Source organism: Mus caroli, unplaced genomic scaffold (genome assembly GCF_978045245.1).
Source record: "Mus caroli unplaced genomic scaffold, Mus_caroli_1 scaffold_6, whole genome shotgun sequence".
NCBI lineage: Eukaryota > Metazoa > Chordata > Mammalia > Rodentia > Muridae > Mus > Mus caroli.
In genome coordinates, this window is record NW_028227261.1 from 19444296 (window position 1) to 19460576 (window position 16281).

Sequence of the window (16281 nt, forward strand, 5' to 3'; positions counted from 1 at the left end):
AACTCTCCTCTAGCGTCTCCAGATTTTCCGTTTCCTAGGCAGCCGCCCCTTTTCCCCCAGGACGCAGTTGTCATTACCAGGACCAGATAGGGGTGACTTCCTCGCCTGTCGCTAGTCTCACGGGCTCGGAAGCAGGCGCTTATCTCTTGAGAGCAATGAGGTGGGGAAATAGGCTCTGGCCAAGCCCGAAACAGGGTGGATGGCCAAGGAGCAGGTTAGTGATCAAAAGGCTCTTCACAACCGGGATTGGTGGCTCGTGCTTTTAATTTCAGCACTCGAGTGGGAGGCAGAGGTAGATCTTTGTGACTTCGAGGCCAGCCTGGTCCACATAGTGAGTCCAGGCCTGCTGGGGTCACATATTGAGAGCTGGTATAATGCGGCGGGAGGGAGCAACTTGGCGGGCCCGGCCAAGGTGATCCCCTGAACAATCAAGCCACGCGACAGACCTAGTGTAAAGAGGATTTATCTTCGGTGGAAGGGAAGGGGACTTGGGACGGGGTAGAGACCGAAAGGGGGGAACAGAGAAGGGTAGAGAAGAAGCCAGCTGAGAACATCTGGGGGGAGAGAAAAGAGAATAGGAGATAAGGAGAGAGGCAGGGTAGCCGAGAGGAGTCCTTACACGCCTGGCTCGCACCTGGCTGGCGGCTACCCAAGCTGCTGCGTGGAGCCTAGCGGAATTGTCTATAAGCCAACATGGGGTGCCAGCAAGATGGTTCAGCTGATAAAGGTGCTTGTTTGCCACCAAGACTGACGATGTGAGTTCAATCCCTGGGCCCCAGACGGTGGAAGGGGAGAACGGACTTCTGCAAGTTGTCTTCTGACACACACACAAACACACCAACCCAAGATTCAGGACAGAAATAAAACGTAGAGGTCTAGGGATGTGTAGTTCAGTGGGTAAGATGCATGTAGTATCTAGCATGCAGGAAGGCCTGGGTTTGATGTCCAGTATCATAGAAAACTAGGTATGGCGGCTGGCAGCTGTAACCTCAGCACTCGAGATACAAACATCAGGATAATTAGTGCAAAGTTGTCCTCACCTACATGCAAGTCCCAGGCCAGCTGGATGTGACCGTCTCCATATAATAATTATCGTTCCTAAACTTCTCTGAAGCCCAACCCCACCACTCAGTGACACTGACTTTAGTGATGTGCCATTGTCAGGACACCCTTTCAAGGTACCCACCTACACCTCTCCCCATAGCTTCAACCCCCTCTGTTCTCTGCTCTGAGTACTGCCAGCCTTCTCACACACCCTTGAGTTGCCCACCTGCTACCTGTTGCCCTTTCAGCTCCCTCCACAGGTGCCCGCCCTCCCCAGGACTCCCACCTGAGATCTGTATCTTTGCTTTTCCATGGTGGTGGGTGGGGCTTTATTCCCTCAGAAACCTGAGCAACCTCCCCTGACTGGTTCTACTGCAGTGGCCTTTGGTAGTCTGACCCTGTACCCTGGCTGCTTCCGTGAAAACTCCTTGACCCAAGGATAAGTAAGGCCTACCACAGTCTCTGGTATAAGAAGGAGGGCAGAGTAGCTCAGTACAGAGCTAGCACATACTCTAACCCTTCACAGAATACCACAAAGTGGGTGCAGCTCTCGTTTACCGAAGTGGTGAGGAACTGTCAGCTCCCTTGACTGTGGGCCCACCGAGGTCAGGCTTGGAATACAGAGGGGAGGGCTGTCATGGCGACCTGGATTCATTTCTGGCTATGTCAGGACACAGTTCCAGTTCAGGTCCCTGAAGCCTGGTAGGACAGCAGTAACCACACCTGCTGCACAAGCCTGAGTTCAATCCCTAGAAGCCACCGTGGATGGAGAGAAGCCATCCTGGAAGCTGGCCTCTCTCCTCTCCGTCCAAGCATCACGACACATGTCCCCAACTCAGGCACACACAATAAAGGGTGGGGGGGGGGGTGGAGTGTGCTTGGGTGGTTTGGGGAGGTACTTGGTGGCTGGAGACACTTGCTGCCAAGCCTAATGACATAGTTTCAATCCCTGGGGCCACATGGCAGAGGGAAGGAACTGACTTCCACAGGTCACCATCCAACTTCCACATGCACACCATAGCACATGTGCCCCCACAAAAAATATTTATATATACACACACACACACGCGCGCGTACATAAACATACACACACAGAGAGGCTGGAGAGATAGCTCGATTGGCAGAGTCCTTGAGAAAAGATACCTGAGGTTGCCTTCTGATCTACACACATGCACGCACACACATGGACACATACATACAAACCAGGCCATTTCTGCCTCAGCAAGACATGGTTCTGTTTGTATAGTCACTTGTGCTGGTGACAGAACCTCTAGAGCTGCTGCAAGCAGTGACCAGTCTCTCTACAGGACAGCAGGGCAGGCCCCAGGAAGCATCAGAGGGTTGGGAAAGGGCGCTTATTCCAAAAGGCAGTTTATTGGGCAGCTTTCTGTAAAGCACCTTCTCTGGGCTGCTGTCCAGCTAAAGGTAGGCTAGGCACAGCAGCTGGCTCCAGGTCTACCGTGTGTCACAGGTTCCCTTGGAAGGGGCCAATCACAGAGGCCCAAATCTTAAGTCACCAAGATGTTGAGTTTTGTCCATGTGGCTGGCAGCTTCTGTGCTCTGTGTGAGAATGCCTGGGGAGATCGGTGGGCATCTGAGCCCATGGAGGTAGACCCACACTGGCTAGTGTAGGCTCAGTGGCAGGCAAGTCAGTAGGGACATTGGCTCCTGTGAACAGCTGGAGCAGGCCTCTCTCTGAGAAGTGTAGTCCAACTTCCACAAAGCTCAGGCCCTGGGCCAAAGGGAGTTCTCTAGGGAATAGGGAAGGGAACGTGTCTTCCCAGGGCTAAGATCCCCTTGGGCTTGGGGACACTGTGGAGTAGGAGAGAAGAGGCCTGGTTGGGGCTTTGCAGAGAGGACTCGGAAGTTTCTTGAAAGCAGATAGCAGCAGGCAGCTGGATCACAGAGGCTCACCACCGAAGCTGTTTTTGCTTTTTTTACGCTTGGCTTTGGAGAAGGGGATGTCAAGGGACTCCAGGCGGAAGGGCCGGGGCTGGGGCATTTCCGGGGTCTGGGTGGGCGGCAGGGCAGAGTTGTTGCTCAGAGAGGAGTTGAGCCCCGGCGGTGAGTTGTGATATGCTATGGAGAAGAAGCAGAGGGCACCGGTGAGTGGGGACAGCACCACACATGGAAAGCAGAGGGTCTGGCAATACCTGCCTGCCTGAGGCCCTTGCTCTGCAGCTAGGACCTCTCTAAGGATGCTCTGCTGGGATCTCAGACCTAGACCTAGCGTCACTTCTGAGTCCAAAGGGTCTATGGTAGGGAATTGTGGGGAATTGCAGGCTGGTTTCCAGTTGAGCTGAGGTCTGAACCCTGGAGGTGATAATTCACCTTCATGACACAGTAGGCGTTCCCTCATGCTCTTGGAACTCTGGCCCCTGCCTGAGTTACCACCCCCACAGCCCCCACAAGAGAAGCATGGTCAGTAGTCACATAGGCAATGGCCCATTCAGGCTAAACTCCTCCCCAGTTACCTAGCAACAGTAAAGACCATAAAAAGTGCTGTTCAGCCCCACCTCGATCTCTTACTTCTTGCTCTTACTTGTCTCCCTCTTACCCCTCACTCTCTCCCCCTCTCTCCTCTCTGTCTTCTCTCCTCTCTCCTTTCTTTGTCTTCTCCTCTCCTCTCCTCTCTCTAGCCTTCTCTCTCTCTCCTCTCTCTCTCTCCCTCTCTTTCTACCTTCTCTCTCTCTCTCTCTCTCTCTCTCTCTCTCTCTCTCTCTCTCTCCCCGTCTCCCTCTCCCTCTCCCTCCCTCTCTCTTTCTACCTTCTCTCTCTCTCCCTGCATTTCTATAATAAAGCTCTTAAACCACAGAGAGTCTCTACTCCATCAAGATCTGCTGCGCACTCTGGTCAGTGTTGGGAACCTCTTCCCTCATCCCTCTTCTATAACCCCGGGGCTTTAGCAAGGTAACTCCGGGGTCCCCAGGCAAGGCTGCCCCTGGCCACCCCCTGAAGAGTGGGATAGAGGAATGCCCACTCAGGGATGAGTGGAAGGTAGTTAGCAGCCCTCCCACACCTGACTGACCAGAGAATAGGTAGAACTCTGGCAGAGTGTGGGCCTTTCCCCTTCCCCCTCTTCCCCAGCCCCCCCCCCCCCCGCCCTTATTTTGTTCCCAACAGTGAATCAGAGATTTAAAGCCTCTAACTGAGGCTTCAGCCTGGTACCTAAGGCAGAGAAGCCTGAGCACAAAGAACAGTCCAGCATTTCCTACCAGTGTCGGCTCTTAAGCCTCAGTTTCCTCATCTGTTATGTGGGCACAGTGGCAGCCCCTCAGTGACTTCACTGGCCTTTCCTCTCCTACCCAAATTCACTTACTCTGTCTCTGGTTTCAGTTTAGGATGTTTAAAAAATTTAGCATCAGTTTTAGAAAGATTTACTTTTCATGATATAGATATTTTGCCTGAATGTATGTCTGTGTACTATGTGTGCACTGTGCCTACAGAGACCAGAATAGGGCATCAGATCCCCTGGAACAGAAGTTACAGAGGGCTGTAAGATGCCACGGTGCTGAGCCATCCCTCCAGCCCTAAGGTTTACTTCTAATGAATATTTTACCAGAAGCCCCATGGGTTCTGTTTTTCCAAAATTCCGTTACATTCATCCATGTGTTTGTTCCACAATGCCTGTAAGTGGTTAGAGAACAACCTGTGGGGATCAGCGCTCTTTCTTTCTCTACATGGGGCCTAGGGAATCAAACTCGGGTCCTCAGACTTTGTGGCAAGCACCTTTATCCCATGAGCCATTCCACCAGCCTCTGTTTTTAGTTTTAAGAGAAGAGTGAAGTGATTTTCCAATTCTTGGAACTGTTTTGCTCTGGGGACCTTTCTGCTCCCTTGGCATAGTTTCCTTTGGGGAAAGCTACCATAACAGATTCTGAGGAGGCCTGACATACGTATCCCCATGCAAGGGCCTGTTCATGTGTCCAAGACCCTCTCTTTGAGCAGACAGGAGACTCTGTACTAAGGTTAATTTTTAGAAACTTTAGATTTGTTGTGTGTGTATGAGTGTTTTTGTCTGCATGTATGTGTGTAAACAACATGTGTGCAATGTCCAAGGAGGTCATAAGAGGACACTGGATCCCCTGGAACAGGAGTGATGGATGGTGGTGAGCCACCATGTAGGCGCTGGGAACTGAACCTGGGTCCTCTTAACCACTGAGCCAACTCTCAGCCCCTGTGAAGGTTAATCTTATCAACTTGATTGTATTAAGGACCATGCAACGCACATCTCTGGGTGTGTCTGGGTGGGTGGGTAGGTTCCAGAGTTAAGTTGTCTATGGGATACCTGCCCTCCTGAGACCCTCATTCTGCAGCTGGGACCCCTCTAAGGATGCTCTGCTGGGATCTCAGACCTAGACCTAGTGTCACTTTTGAGTCCAAAGGGATGACTCAGAAGTGATACTATCCTTCTTCATATTGCAAATGAAGAAGGGAGTAACATCGTGTAATAGGCTAGAGGCCTGGATGGATCAGAAAAGTAAAGTGGGGAAGCCCATATTAAAAGCTTACTGGTTTCCATGGTTACCATGGTGGCCACCATGATGTGAACAGCTAAGCAGGTCCCCACTGCCATGGTCCTCCCCCTTGGTCTCTCACACAAAGGAGAAGCTGTAGGACCAAATCGATTTTTCAGTCTTCTCCTTTTGAGACAGGATCTCACATAACTGGCCTCAAACTCTCTCTGTAGCCAAAAGTGACCTTGAACTTCTCAGCCCCTTGCTTCCACTCCCCAAGGGCTGGGATTACAGGCAAGCAGCATTGCAGCCTGTTTTATACAGCGCTAGGAATTAAACCCATGGCCTGGAGCATGCCAGGCAGGCACTCTGCCAACTGAGCCACATCCTGGCACTCCTTTAAGGAGCTTCTCTCAGATATTCATCGTAGCAGTAAACGGGGACCACCACAATGACCTATTATGTGACCCTATTTCTCCACTCTCCTCCTGTAATCCGGAGAAGTGGAGGCCATGCCCCTTACTTCATAACTGAGGAAGCTGAGGCTTACGTGGGGGAAGGTTTTCATGCCTGAATCCAAAATCATCCCCGCGGCATATTTCCCAGCAGGTGTGGAGGAGGGGAGCCCCGAGGGCAGGACACTCACTGAGGCTCTTCATGGGGTCCGTGCTGAGGATCTGGCTGGCCCGCTTGGAGCGGAAGTAGTTGCTCGCGACGCTCTCACTGTCGCTCCGGCTGAGCATCAGCTTATACCTGTCTTCCTCCTGCTGAGATTTCAGAAGCTCTTGAGGGACAGCCATGGTGGGCCGACCCTAGAGCTTGTGGGGATGGGTGGCACCATTTGGTGCTGGACATCTCTTGGGGTCACTCCCATGACTCCTGGGGTGAGGACCCAGGCAGCTTGGAGCAGGGAAGTCACCGCCTCCCCACCCCTTCCCTCCCTGAGATGGGAGGTATATGTGCCTTCCTCCAGCTTCACCAGAGGCAAGCGTGTCAGAACAACACGGCCCCAATCCCTCCATGTACACACAATGCAAAAACAAGACAACAGCAAAAACTCCACTGCCAGCTATTTGTGGCCAATTCTTCTTCCCTTTCTCTCCTGGGAAAATTTCTTTTCTTTTCTTTTTTTTTCTTTTCTTTTTTTTCTTTTTCCCCAAGACAGGGTTTCTCTGTATAGCCCTGGCTGTCCTGGAACTCACTCTGTAGACCAGGCTGGCCTCGAACTCAGAAATCCTCTTGCCTCTGCCTCCCAGGTGCTGGGATTAAAGGTGTGCGCCACCACTGCCCTGCTTGAAGATTCTTTTTCAAACTGGCTCTCACGAGCTTGTTTTCCTTGGTCTAGATCTTTTACACCGGGTAATTATTTCTTCCCATTCAGGTGGGACAGAAGTCCCAGGCTCAGATGTAGGACCCAGGCTAGCACTAACCACTGAGCTACATCTTCCTGAATGTTGGAAGAGTAGGCATGCCACCAGGCAGAGCCGATCTCAGTTCTTAACCTCCCAAAGCTGGAGCCCTTTGATACAGTTCCTCATGTTGTGGTGGACCGCCCCCCCCCCCAATGAAATTATTTTTATTGCTACTCTGTCACTGTAATTTTGCTACTGTTGTGAATAATAATGTAAATACCAATATGCAGGGTGTATCTGATATGCAACCCCTGTGAAAGGGTCACTCAAAGCCCAGAAGGGCCTCTACCTCGCAGGTTAAGAACCACTGGCTGTGTAGCTGCAAGTAGCCATAACCAGGCCTTGGGAAGAAAGCCTGAAGCTGGCTAGCTCAGGGGCAAAGATCCAGGGCAAAGCACGACACAGAGCCCGGACAGAGGCCCTAGATTCAGCCATGCCTGAACCTGATTCATCTGTGTGGATCAGCGAGGTCTCCATTTTGTGTTGACTGCATCTGTCACTTGGAAGTAAGCATGTTCTGATATCACCTCGCCGAAGTCCCAGGCTAAAAGTGTTTTAAAGCTTTTTCTTTCTTAGGCAGTTAAGCCACTGAGATAAATGCAGCCTTAGGCCAGCACGAGACACAGTAGGCAGTCACTATGAACTGCCCTAGTGGGTGTTTGGTTGGAATAGACTCCCACTTTGTAATTTTGAATGAGAGACCTGAGGGTCCTTTTACCTGACATAGTGCTGGAAACAGGTCCAGACTCAGCTCCTGGCTTTTGTCCCCAGGCAAGATAAAAGCAGCCTGAGGCTTCACTGACCCACTTTGTGGGCACCTCCACCCCCACCCCAGCCTTCTATTCCAACCCTCCGGCCTTACCATGTGTGGCTCGCCACTGTCTACTGCAGAGGTTTTTCGAGCTGGCTTGTTCTGTGTCCCAGTTGGAACTGCTACGAGAAAACAGAAACTGAGAAGGCAGAAGAAAGGCGCCTGAGGGGCCGCCCTGCCTGGGGCGGGGCAGGCTGGCTGGAGGCAGCAAACAAGGGACACTTCCCAGCCTAGCCAAGGGATGAGGACTCGGCTAGAGGAAGGGATGCCACTGCTCCCTGCTGGACACCAGGTTAGGACCTGTGGGGAGACTGCTACGCATGAGAAACGGAGCTGGCTGGAGTTTTAGTTGGATGATTGGCATCTATGGCTGTCCATCAATTCTGGGGTGGAGGTATGAATGGGCACGGACCAGAAAGAGGGCTGCAGGGCGCCATACAAGAAAGTGGACGTACACACATGAACATGCACACACACACAAACACGCACAAACACATGTGCATGCACACACACATGCCCCTACCGCTGAAATGACCATAGTTATGTTTAGCTGGAAAACGATCCACAGAAAATCTGATTTTACTCTGAGATTCATCAGAATTGAATGGGTTCTTTGTCAAGCTCAGAGAAGGACAGTGATCTTCATAAAAATCACACAGGAAGTCGATGGCCAAAGCAGAGACTGGACCTTGAACTGCTGGTGTCTATGGTCCCGTCTAACTCAGGGCTCTGGCTGTGAATCTGATCCTATAAGACTCCATTTTGTTTTTCTTTGCTTTGGTTTCATGGTTGTGGTGTTTGTTTGTTTGTTTGTTTGTTTGTTTTTAATGTGCACTCGTGTTTTGTCTGCATGTTTATCAGAATGTCAGGTCCCCTGGAACTGGAATTACAGATAGGTTGTGGGTGCTAGGAATTGAACCTAGTTGGGGGCGGGGTCACCACAACATGAGGAACTGTGTGAAAGGGTCCCAGCTTTAGGAAGGTTGAGAACCACTGCCTTTAGCCATCCTTACACCAGAGCTTGTGGAAAGACTGAGACTGGCTCGGCCCGGTCAAGTGCCTACTCTTGAACCACTTCCAACATACAGGAAGAGCAGCCAGTATTTTTAACTGCTGAGCCATCTCTCCAGCCTCTGTTTCATGTTTGTTTGTTTGTTTGTTTGTTTTATTTTTTTCGAGATAGGGTTTCTCTGTATAGCCCTGGCTATCCTGGAACTCACTTGGTAGACCAGGCTGACCTCGAAACTCAGAAATCCACCCGTCTCTGCCTCCCGAGTTCTGGGATTAAAGGCAGGTGCCACCATGCCTGGCCTGTTTGATGGATTTATTTACTAGTTTATCTTTAGTTCATGTGTAGTGTTTTATGTGCACACGTGTGTGTGTGTGTGTGTGTGTGTGTGTGTGTGTGTGTGTGTGTGTGTGTGGTATGTACATGCCTGGTACCCACAAAGGCCAGAAGGCGTCATATCCCATTAGAGCAGGAGTTACTGGCAATGTGAAATGTCAGATGTGGGTGCCAGGAACCAAACTCTGGTCCTCTGCAAGAGCAGCAATGTACTCCTAACCACTGAGCCACCTCTCCAGCCTTGCAGCATGCACTCCTAACCACTGAGCCATCCCTCCAGCCCTGCAGCATGTACTCCTAACCACTGAGCCACCTCTCCAGCCTTGCAGCATGCACTCCTAACCACTGAGCCGTCCCTCCAGCCCTGCAGCATGCACTCCTAACCACTGAGCCATCCCTCCAGCCCTGCAGCATGCACTCCTAACCACTGAGCCATCCCTCCAGCCCTGCAGCATGTACTAACCACTGAGCCATCCCTCCAGCCCTGCAGCATGTACTCCTAACCACTGAGCCACCTCTCCAGCCCTGCAGCATGCACTCCTAACCACTGAGCCGTCCCTCCAGCCCTGCAGCATGCACTCCTAACCACTGAGCCATCCCTCCAGCCCTGCAGCATGCACTCCTAACCACTGAGCCACCTCTCCAGCCCTGCAGCATGCACTCCTAACCACTGAGCCATCCCTCCAGCCCTGCAGCATGTACTCCTAACCACTGAGCCACCTCTCCAGCCCTGCAGCATGCACTCCTAACCACTGAGCCATCCCTCCAGCCCTGCAGCATGCACTCCTAACCACTGAGCCATCCCTCCAGCCCTGCAGCATGCACTCCTAACCACTGAGCCATCCCTCCAGCCCTGCAGCATGCACTCCTAACCACTGAGCCACCTCTCCAGCCCTGCAGCATGTACTCCTAACCACTGAGCCGTCCCTCCAGCCCTGCAGCATGCACTCCTAACCACTGAGCCGTCCTCCAGCCCTGCAGCATGTAATCCTAACCACTGAGCCACCTCTCCAGTCCCTGTTCTGCTTCAATCTAGAAGTAAGGTCTCACCTAAACCCAGCTTTCTATGTAGCCAAGAATAACCGTGAACTTCTGATCATCCTGCCTCCACCTCCCAAATACTGGGATGAGAGGCATGCATGACCGTGCCTTGTTTGGAGATCCAGTTTTAATCACGATCCTTTGTCAGTCGTGAGAGAACCAAGCACTCATTCTGTGCCAGGCAACACTCTGAGGCGTTTACATGCCTGAGCACACCACAGGCCTCACAGCCACAGCAGCTTTCAAGAAGGGGCAATCACTATCCTCAAGTCACAGATGTCACACACACACACACACACACACACCCGCCACACACACACACCTGTCTGCCTCCAAAGCACAGTTCCTCAGGGCCCCTCAGGGACAGCACATGGGTTGCACCCACCGCTTGCAGGAAGAGGCCAGGCTCTGTCCCTCCACAAGGTGGCTAGATGCTGTCAAAGGGCAGAGGAGGGGGGAGCGCAGGGGGGTGTCAGGGAGGGGAGGGCAGGGCAGCTGAGCTCCTGACCTACTGGGAGGCTGGTTTTCAGTATGATGGGATCTGGGATCTTCCAGAAGCCGTTATCCTCATCCCAGCTCGACTCCCGCCTGATCTTCTCCAGGTTGCTATAGTTACAGTCTCTGCGGATGAGAGGCTGCACCTGCTCCAGGAGTTGCTGGAAGAGCATGGAGTCCCGCTCCTGCCGGCGGATGGTTGCCAGGTAATCAATCTTCTCCAGCTGGAACTCTGACTGCAGGTCCTTGATTTCTACCTCTGCTGCCCGGAGCTGAGCCGCGGAGAAGGGACAAGCGCTGAGTAGCTCCTCTCTGCCCACTTTGTCCCCAAAGTGCCCCCCAGCACCCCCTCACCAGTGGCTCCCCAGTTCACTCCATCCACACTGTGTCCAGCGTCCGGGCCTTGACCCACCATGCACCACCCTCCCTTCCAGCATGTGATAAGCACTTCCTGCATATCCACAGTCCTGCGAAACCCCAGCCTTCAACCACACAGCCCTAGCGGCGGCCACCATGCCCTATTCAGACATTTCTCCTGGAGCAGCAGAAAAGACACACAGCAGGCACTTATTAAATGCTCATGTGAAGAACAGAGGGTTGCCAGCTGTTAGCAAGGACTGCTGATGCCCATCTGGACCATGGAGCTAGGGACCCGAGCCAAACAGGGCCTCACCTTTCTCTGCATCTTCTCCAGCAGCTTGCTCTTGGCTCTCACTTCCTCCTGGATAGAGTCATACACGTTGAGCAGCACCCAGTCCCCGCCATCCTCATCCGAGTTCTGCAGTGCGGCCACCAGCTGCTTCTTGCGCTCGTCTGCGTACCGCTTCCGCCGCTTGTGCTTCTCCTTCAGGTCCTTGTTTTTAGCCTGCTCGCCCCCCACTACCTGCTGCTCCAGCAACTGCAAGCTATGGCCAGCCGGGAGGCAAAAGCAAGCATCACAGACCCTGCTGGCATCTGCCACCTGCTCCCCACAACCCACTTCACAGAGTGGTACAACTGAGGTGCAAAAAGCTACAGCGGCTTGCTCAGGGGCTGAGCCACCCCCAAACCCTGACACTGCATGACAGGGAGTAGGCGCATGGCTGTACTCTATCAGCATAGGGGTGGTGCGTCAGTTTTTGATCCGTTACAAGTGAATCACATCCTAGCGGGTGACTGAGTAGGCTCTGGGCTCAGAACTCTGCCTAACTGGCCTGCTGTGGCACCTGGCCTGCTGTGGCACCTCCCCTGCTCCACTGCCCCTCTTATGGCGGAGGAGGAGCCTGGTGTGGGCTCAGTAGAGGATGAGAAGCAGATCTCACCTCACCCAAGCCTAGGCTACAACTCCTCAACCTCCAACCTTGAATAGGGTTCTTCCCATCATCCCCTGGGCGCCTGACCCCTGACCCCTGGTACTTACCGGGCCAGCACCTGCTGTTGATCCACAGGCTGCAGCTCCTCTGTCAACACAGCCACTTCTACACCCACACTTTCCCTTCTCACGCTCACCATGGCCAGCAAGGGCTGAGGCTGGGCCTCCTCAGACACCTGGGCCACATGGGCCACCTGGGCTTCAGACTCCATCCACACGCCAGTCTCTGCCTCAGAAACCACCTCCTCAGCCACTCTCAGGTTTACATCAGGCTCCTGGACACAGGGAGACAAGACAGGATGGGGGCATGAATGAGCCTACCCAGTTCATACCACACACACACATACACACACACACACACACACACACACACACTCAGACACGCAGGCCGAGCATCCCTAACCCCAAAGTCTAAAACCCACTGTGCACAGAATCTGAAAATCTTTGAGTTCCAGGGAGCTCCAAAAGTTCCACATGTCATGAGCTGGGGAGATTGCTCAATGGCTACAGCCCATGGAAGCCCGAGGACCCTAGTTCACTTCCCCTGCCCCCTCCAAACCCACGCGCAGTCCCTCTAATTCCAGACTCGGAAAGCAGGAGACAGGGGCCCTCAGAGCAAGCTGGCTCCGGAGACCAGCCATGTGGGTGAGCCCTGCGGTTGGTTGGGAGGCCCTGTTTCAATGAACAAGGGTTAAGAGTGATCAATGGTGATTCCCAACGTCAGCTTTGAGCCTCCACAGCAGCCATGTGCACCAGCTGACATGGGCCCACACACATGCAAAACTTGTACACACACACATATGCAAATGGAAAAGAGAGAAAAGATTCAGATGTCTGTACGTGATGGACGGAACATAGTAGGAATGCGACCTGCAGCAAGCTGCACACAGTTTCTAATTCTTTTTTTTTTTTTTTTTTTTTTTTTTTGGTTTTTCGAGACAGGGTTTCTCTGTATAGCCCTGGCTGTCCTGGAACTCACTCTGTATACCAGGCTGGCCTCGAACTCAGAAATTCGCCTGCCTCTGCCTCCCGAGTGCTGGGATTAAAGGCGTGTGCTACCACCCCCGGCATCAGTTTCTAATTCTTACAATTGTCTTCACCAACACCCCAAATGGGCTCCCAGCCTTCACTCTTCAGATCCCAAATCCATCACCAAGGCAGGCAGGATCATTTTCTCCAAAATATAAGGTGACCATAGCACCCCTTTCCACACTAGAACCTTACATTGCTGCCCATGGAAACTCTGATCTCCTTCCCAGGTGGTACCTCGGCTGTATCTCTCCCAAGTATCCTCGGCACCCAACCTGTCCACCTTCGTGCCCCCTGGAGGACCTTGGTGTCTTGCTCAGAAGTCCTTGGCAAGAAATGCTCTTCCCAATGGCCCCGCCTCTCACTGGCTGTAGAACTCGGGAGAGCAGGCCCTGCACCCCCCGCACCCCCTGGGCAGCACAGTAGAGCTAACCCTAGTGGTGTGGTCGCAGGAGAGCTGACAGGCTCAGCTGATCAGCTCAGATACCTCTCAGGCCCAGATCCAGGGCTTTGAGTTGGCCCACCTCAAAATCTACCCCATCTATGAACGAGCCAGTCCTGCAGATCCAAAGCCACAGGATCTCCATGACATAGGACAACAGGATGTCCAAGCAGGGTCCCAGTGAGGAGCCAGTATTGATGGTGTAGTGGAAGCCAGAAGTCTCAAACTGGACCAATGACTCATTGGAATGGACATTTACAAGTAAAGATGTGTGGACAAAAGGGTGCACTGTGTGACACACGGTGACACACTGCAGCTTCTACAGCAAGATTCTCTCTCTCTCTCTCTCTCTCTCTCTCTCTCTCTCTCTCTCTCTCTCTCTCTCTCTCGGGAGGTTGCAAGGGTGGATGACTGATGACTGATATAAATGGATGGGGAGATGGGTGGGAGGGATTGTGGAACATGATGTGGAATTCAGAAAGAATCAATACAAAGTTACAAAAAAAAGAAACGTTCCTCCAGGTTCTCCTCCTTGTCTTTCTCACCTCCTAGTAGGGGGTCTCCCACCATCTTGTCTGTCACCTACTGCCACACCCTGCCCTGTGACCATGCCTAGAAGCTGGCAGGCTTATAATTGCTCTCCCTAAATGTGAAGAGAATTTTGAGGTCTCCTCTCACGCCCCTGTCTTGTGATTTGTCCCAAGCAGAAGACAAAGGGTGTGACAGGGCTACAGGAGGTCCCCGGCAGTGCCTTAGGCCCACCAGGACTTCCTGCAGCCCTTGTCCTACCTGCACACCCTGCCTCTGCTCCTTTAAGACAGTGGCCTCCAATGCTGCTAGCTACAGAAGGCCTCCCTCCTAGTCACATTGCCTATACACCGTGTGGCAGTCCTCTCTGTTTAAACATTGCTCAGCCACGGGGCCACCTGCCTAGGGAGGGTGAAAGCCAAACAGCTAGGTCAGGCACTTGGAAGGCCAGGCAGGTACTCACAGTCCTGTGGACGACACTGTCAGCCACAGCCACATCAGCTTCTGACTTGAGGCAGGTACTCACAGTCCTGAGGGCGACATTGTCATCCACATCAACTTCTGACTTGGTGTCGCTGGGCTCCAGCAGGTCAGTCGAGGATGGCTGCTTGTGGGGAGAAATGGGGGAGGAAAAGAAGGGATGCTTTGAGTCAGAAATCCCTCTACCCTGACGCCCACTGCACCTTGCCTCTCCTCTGCCTGCTGCTCGGGTAAAGAGGTGACAGGGAGAGGGCAGGCACAGGCGAGCGTCTATGGTGTCCCAGGATGTGTTCTGTGTTATCTCGGGCAGAGCACATGTTGGAACCTCTACTGTTCAGAGGCAGAAACGGTGGCCTAGAGAGGCAAGTGGCCGATGTTCCATCATGAAATAGGAGCTGGGATTCCAAAGGCCTGTGCTATTACGTGTGTGCGCCTCTGTGCACCCATGTGCTCACATGAGAAATACAGAAACATAGGGAGAAAAAAGAGGAACATTTTCTTAAAACAGGAAGAGAACTGAAACTGGTCAGAAAGGGACAGGGGAGGCACCCCAAGCCCTGTGGTCTTGAAAAGGAGCCCCAGGCTCCTCAGGTCTCTTAGGCTGGGAGGTCAAGATGGCTGCAGTAACTCAGCAACCCACCCTCTTCTCCACACACAGGTGCCCTGCCAAGGGAACAGGTACCCATCTAACATAACCAGGCTTCCTTCATCCCAGGTTTCCCTGTGTGTGTCTGACCACAGGACGGCAGGGTCCCCAAACAGGTCACGGGGGACAGAAGAGGACAGTGCTGAGCGGCAGAGGCTGCAGTCCCTATGCTCACAGCCCATCCTGCCTGCTCCCTAGAACATTTGCTACCTGCTCAGGGATCTGGGGGACGACGGTATGGGATGAGTCCGTCATGGCCACAGTAGAGGACAGTCTGGCCAGCTTGGCCTCCACTTCAGCAAAAGGATCCTGCAGGCTTGCCAGTATCCGCAGGGGCTCCAGCAATGGCTCCTGGACATAGCGCTCTGCCTCCAGTGGAGATGCAGCAGCCTCCTGGCTGCCGAGATACTCCTCAGGAAGGTACCTGCTCTCGGCCGCAGCCATGGAGAACTCCATGTTGGAAAACTCCTCCGGCCCAGGGAAGGCCTCTGATGTGGCGGAGTCTTCGAGAGTGGATAACTCATTGGACTCATAGGAAAACTCGGACCTGGAGGTCTCCATGTGGGGTTCCTCGAAAGCGAGGGGCGCTTGGCTCTTGGTGACCTCGCCATTGGGCGGCATGTCGGGCATGGAGAGGATGGTGGGTTTCACCGCAGTCTCATACTGCAAAGGAGGTGAGTACTCGGGCCCGCTGGCTAACTCGGCCCTGGACATGACCTCCGTCTTACACAGGACTTCCGCCTTGAGAATGGCCTCTGTAGCAAACAAGAGTGTCTCGCAGTCTCCCAAGGGGAAGGTGGCCCTCCACCCACTGTGTCTCAAAGACCACCTTAAGCCAGAACCCTGAAGATGCCCAGAGCCCAGCTACAGTTCCCATCCATCCATTCATCCCTACCCTATGGCCTCCTTGCCAGGGCCTGACCCTGCCCTCACCCCCTCTTCCAGGAAGCCACCCCTGAGTAGCACTGGTGCTTCCCCATCCTCTAACCCCTCACCCACTGATGGCCGGGCTCTCACCATCCTGCCTGGCATGGCTCTTCCATGTGAGCAGGGTACCCTACATGTCTCACTACCTCCCAAGGCTGAGGTCCCCTAAAATCTGACCATTCGGCTAAGACCCCCAGATCCTCCTCTAGTGCCACACCAGGGCTCTTGTCCACCAATTCTTCCAGATGCCCTGGAAGAAATGAATGCTGGCTG

At 53.2% G+C, this 16281-nt stretch overlaps 1 protein-coding gene across 4 annotated transcripts in view; it reads right to left on the reverse strand.

Annotated features, from left to right (window-relative positions):
- Positions 1-2001: 2001 nt before the first annotated feature.
- Positions 2002-16281, reverse strand: part of Kif17 (kinesin family member 17) — a 39408-nt gene continuing 25128 nt past the window's right edge. The window contains exons 8-15 of one of the 4 annotated variants that reach the window (XM_085838773.1): positions 15292-15836; positions 14482-14559; positions 12005-12231; positions 11279-11510; positions 10619-10877; positions 7776-7843; positions 6148-6265; positions 2002-3123 (exon numbers count right to left, since the gene is read on the reverse strand). In XM_085838773.1, coding sequence (XP_085694899.1) covers positions 2945-3123; positions 6148-6265; positions 7776-7843; positions 10619-10877; positions 11279-11510; positions 12005-12231; positions 14482-14559; positions 15292-15836 — 1706 coding nt within the window. In that variant the 3' untranslated portion in view covers positions 2002-2944. Of the gene's footprint in view, positions 3124-6147; positions 6269-7775; positions 7847-10618; positions 10878-11278; positions 11511-12004; positions 12232-14481; positions 14560-15291; positions 15837-16281 lie in introns of all 4 variants that reach the window. The other 3 variants (XM_085838772.1, XM_021161280.3, XM_029475718.2) reach the window with 3 other exon arrangements.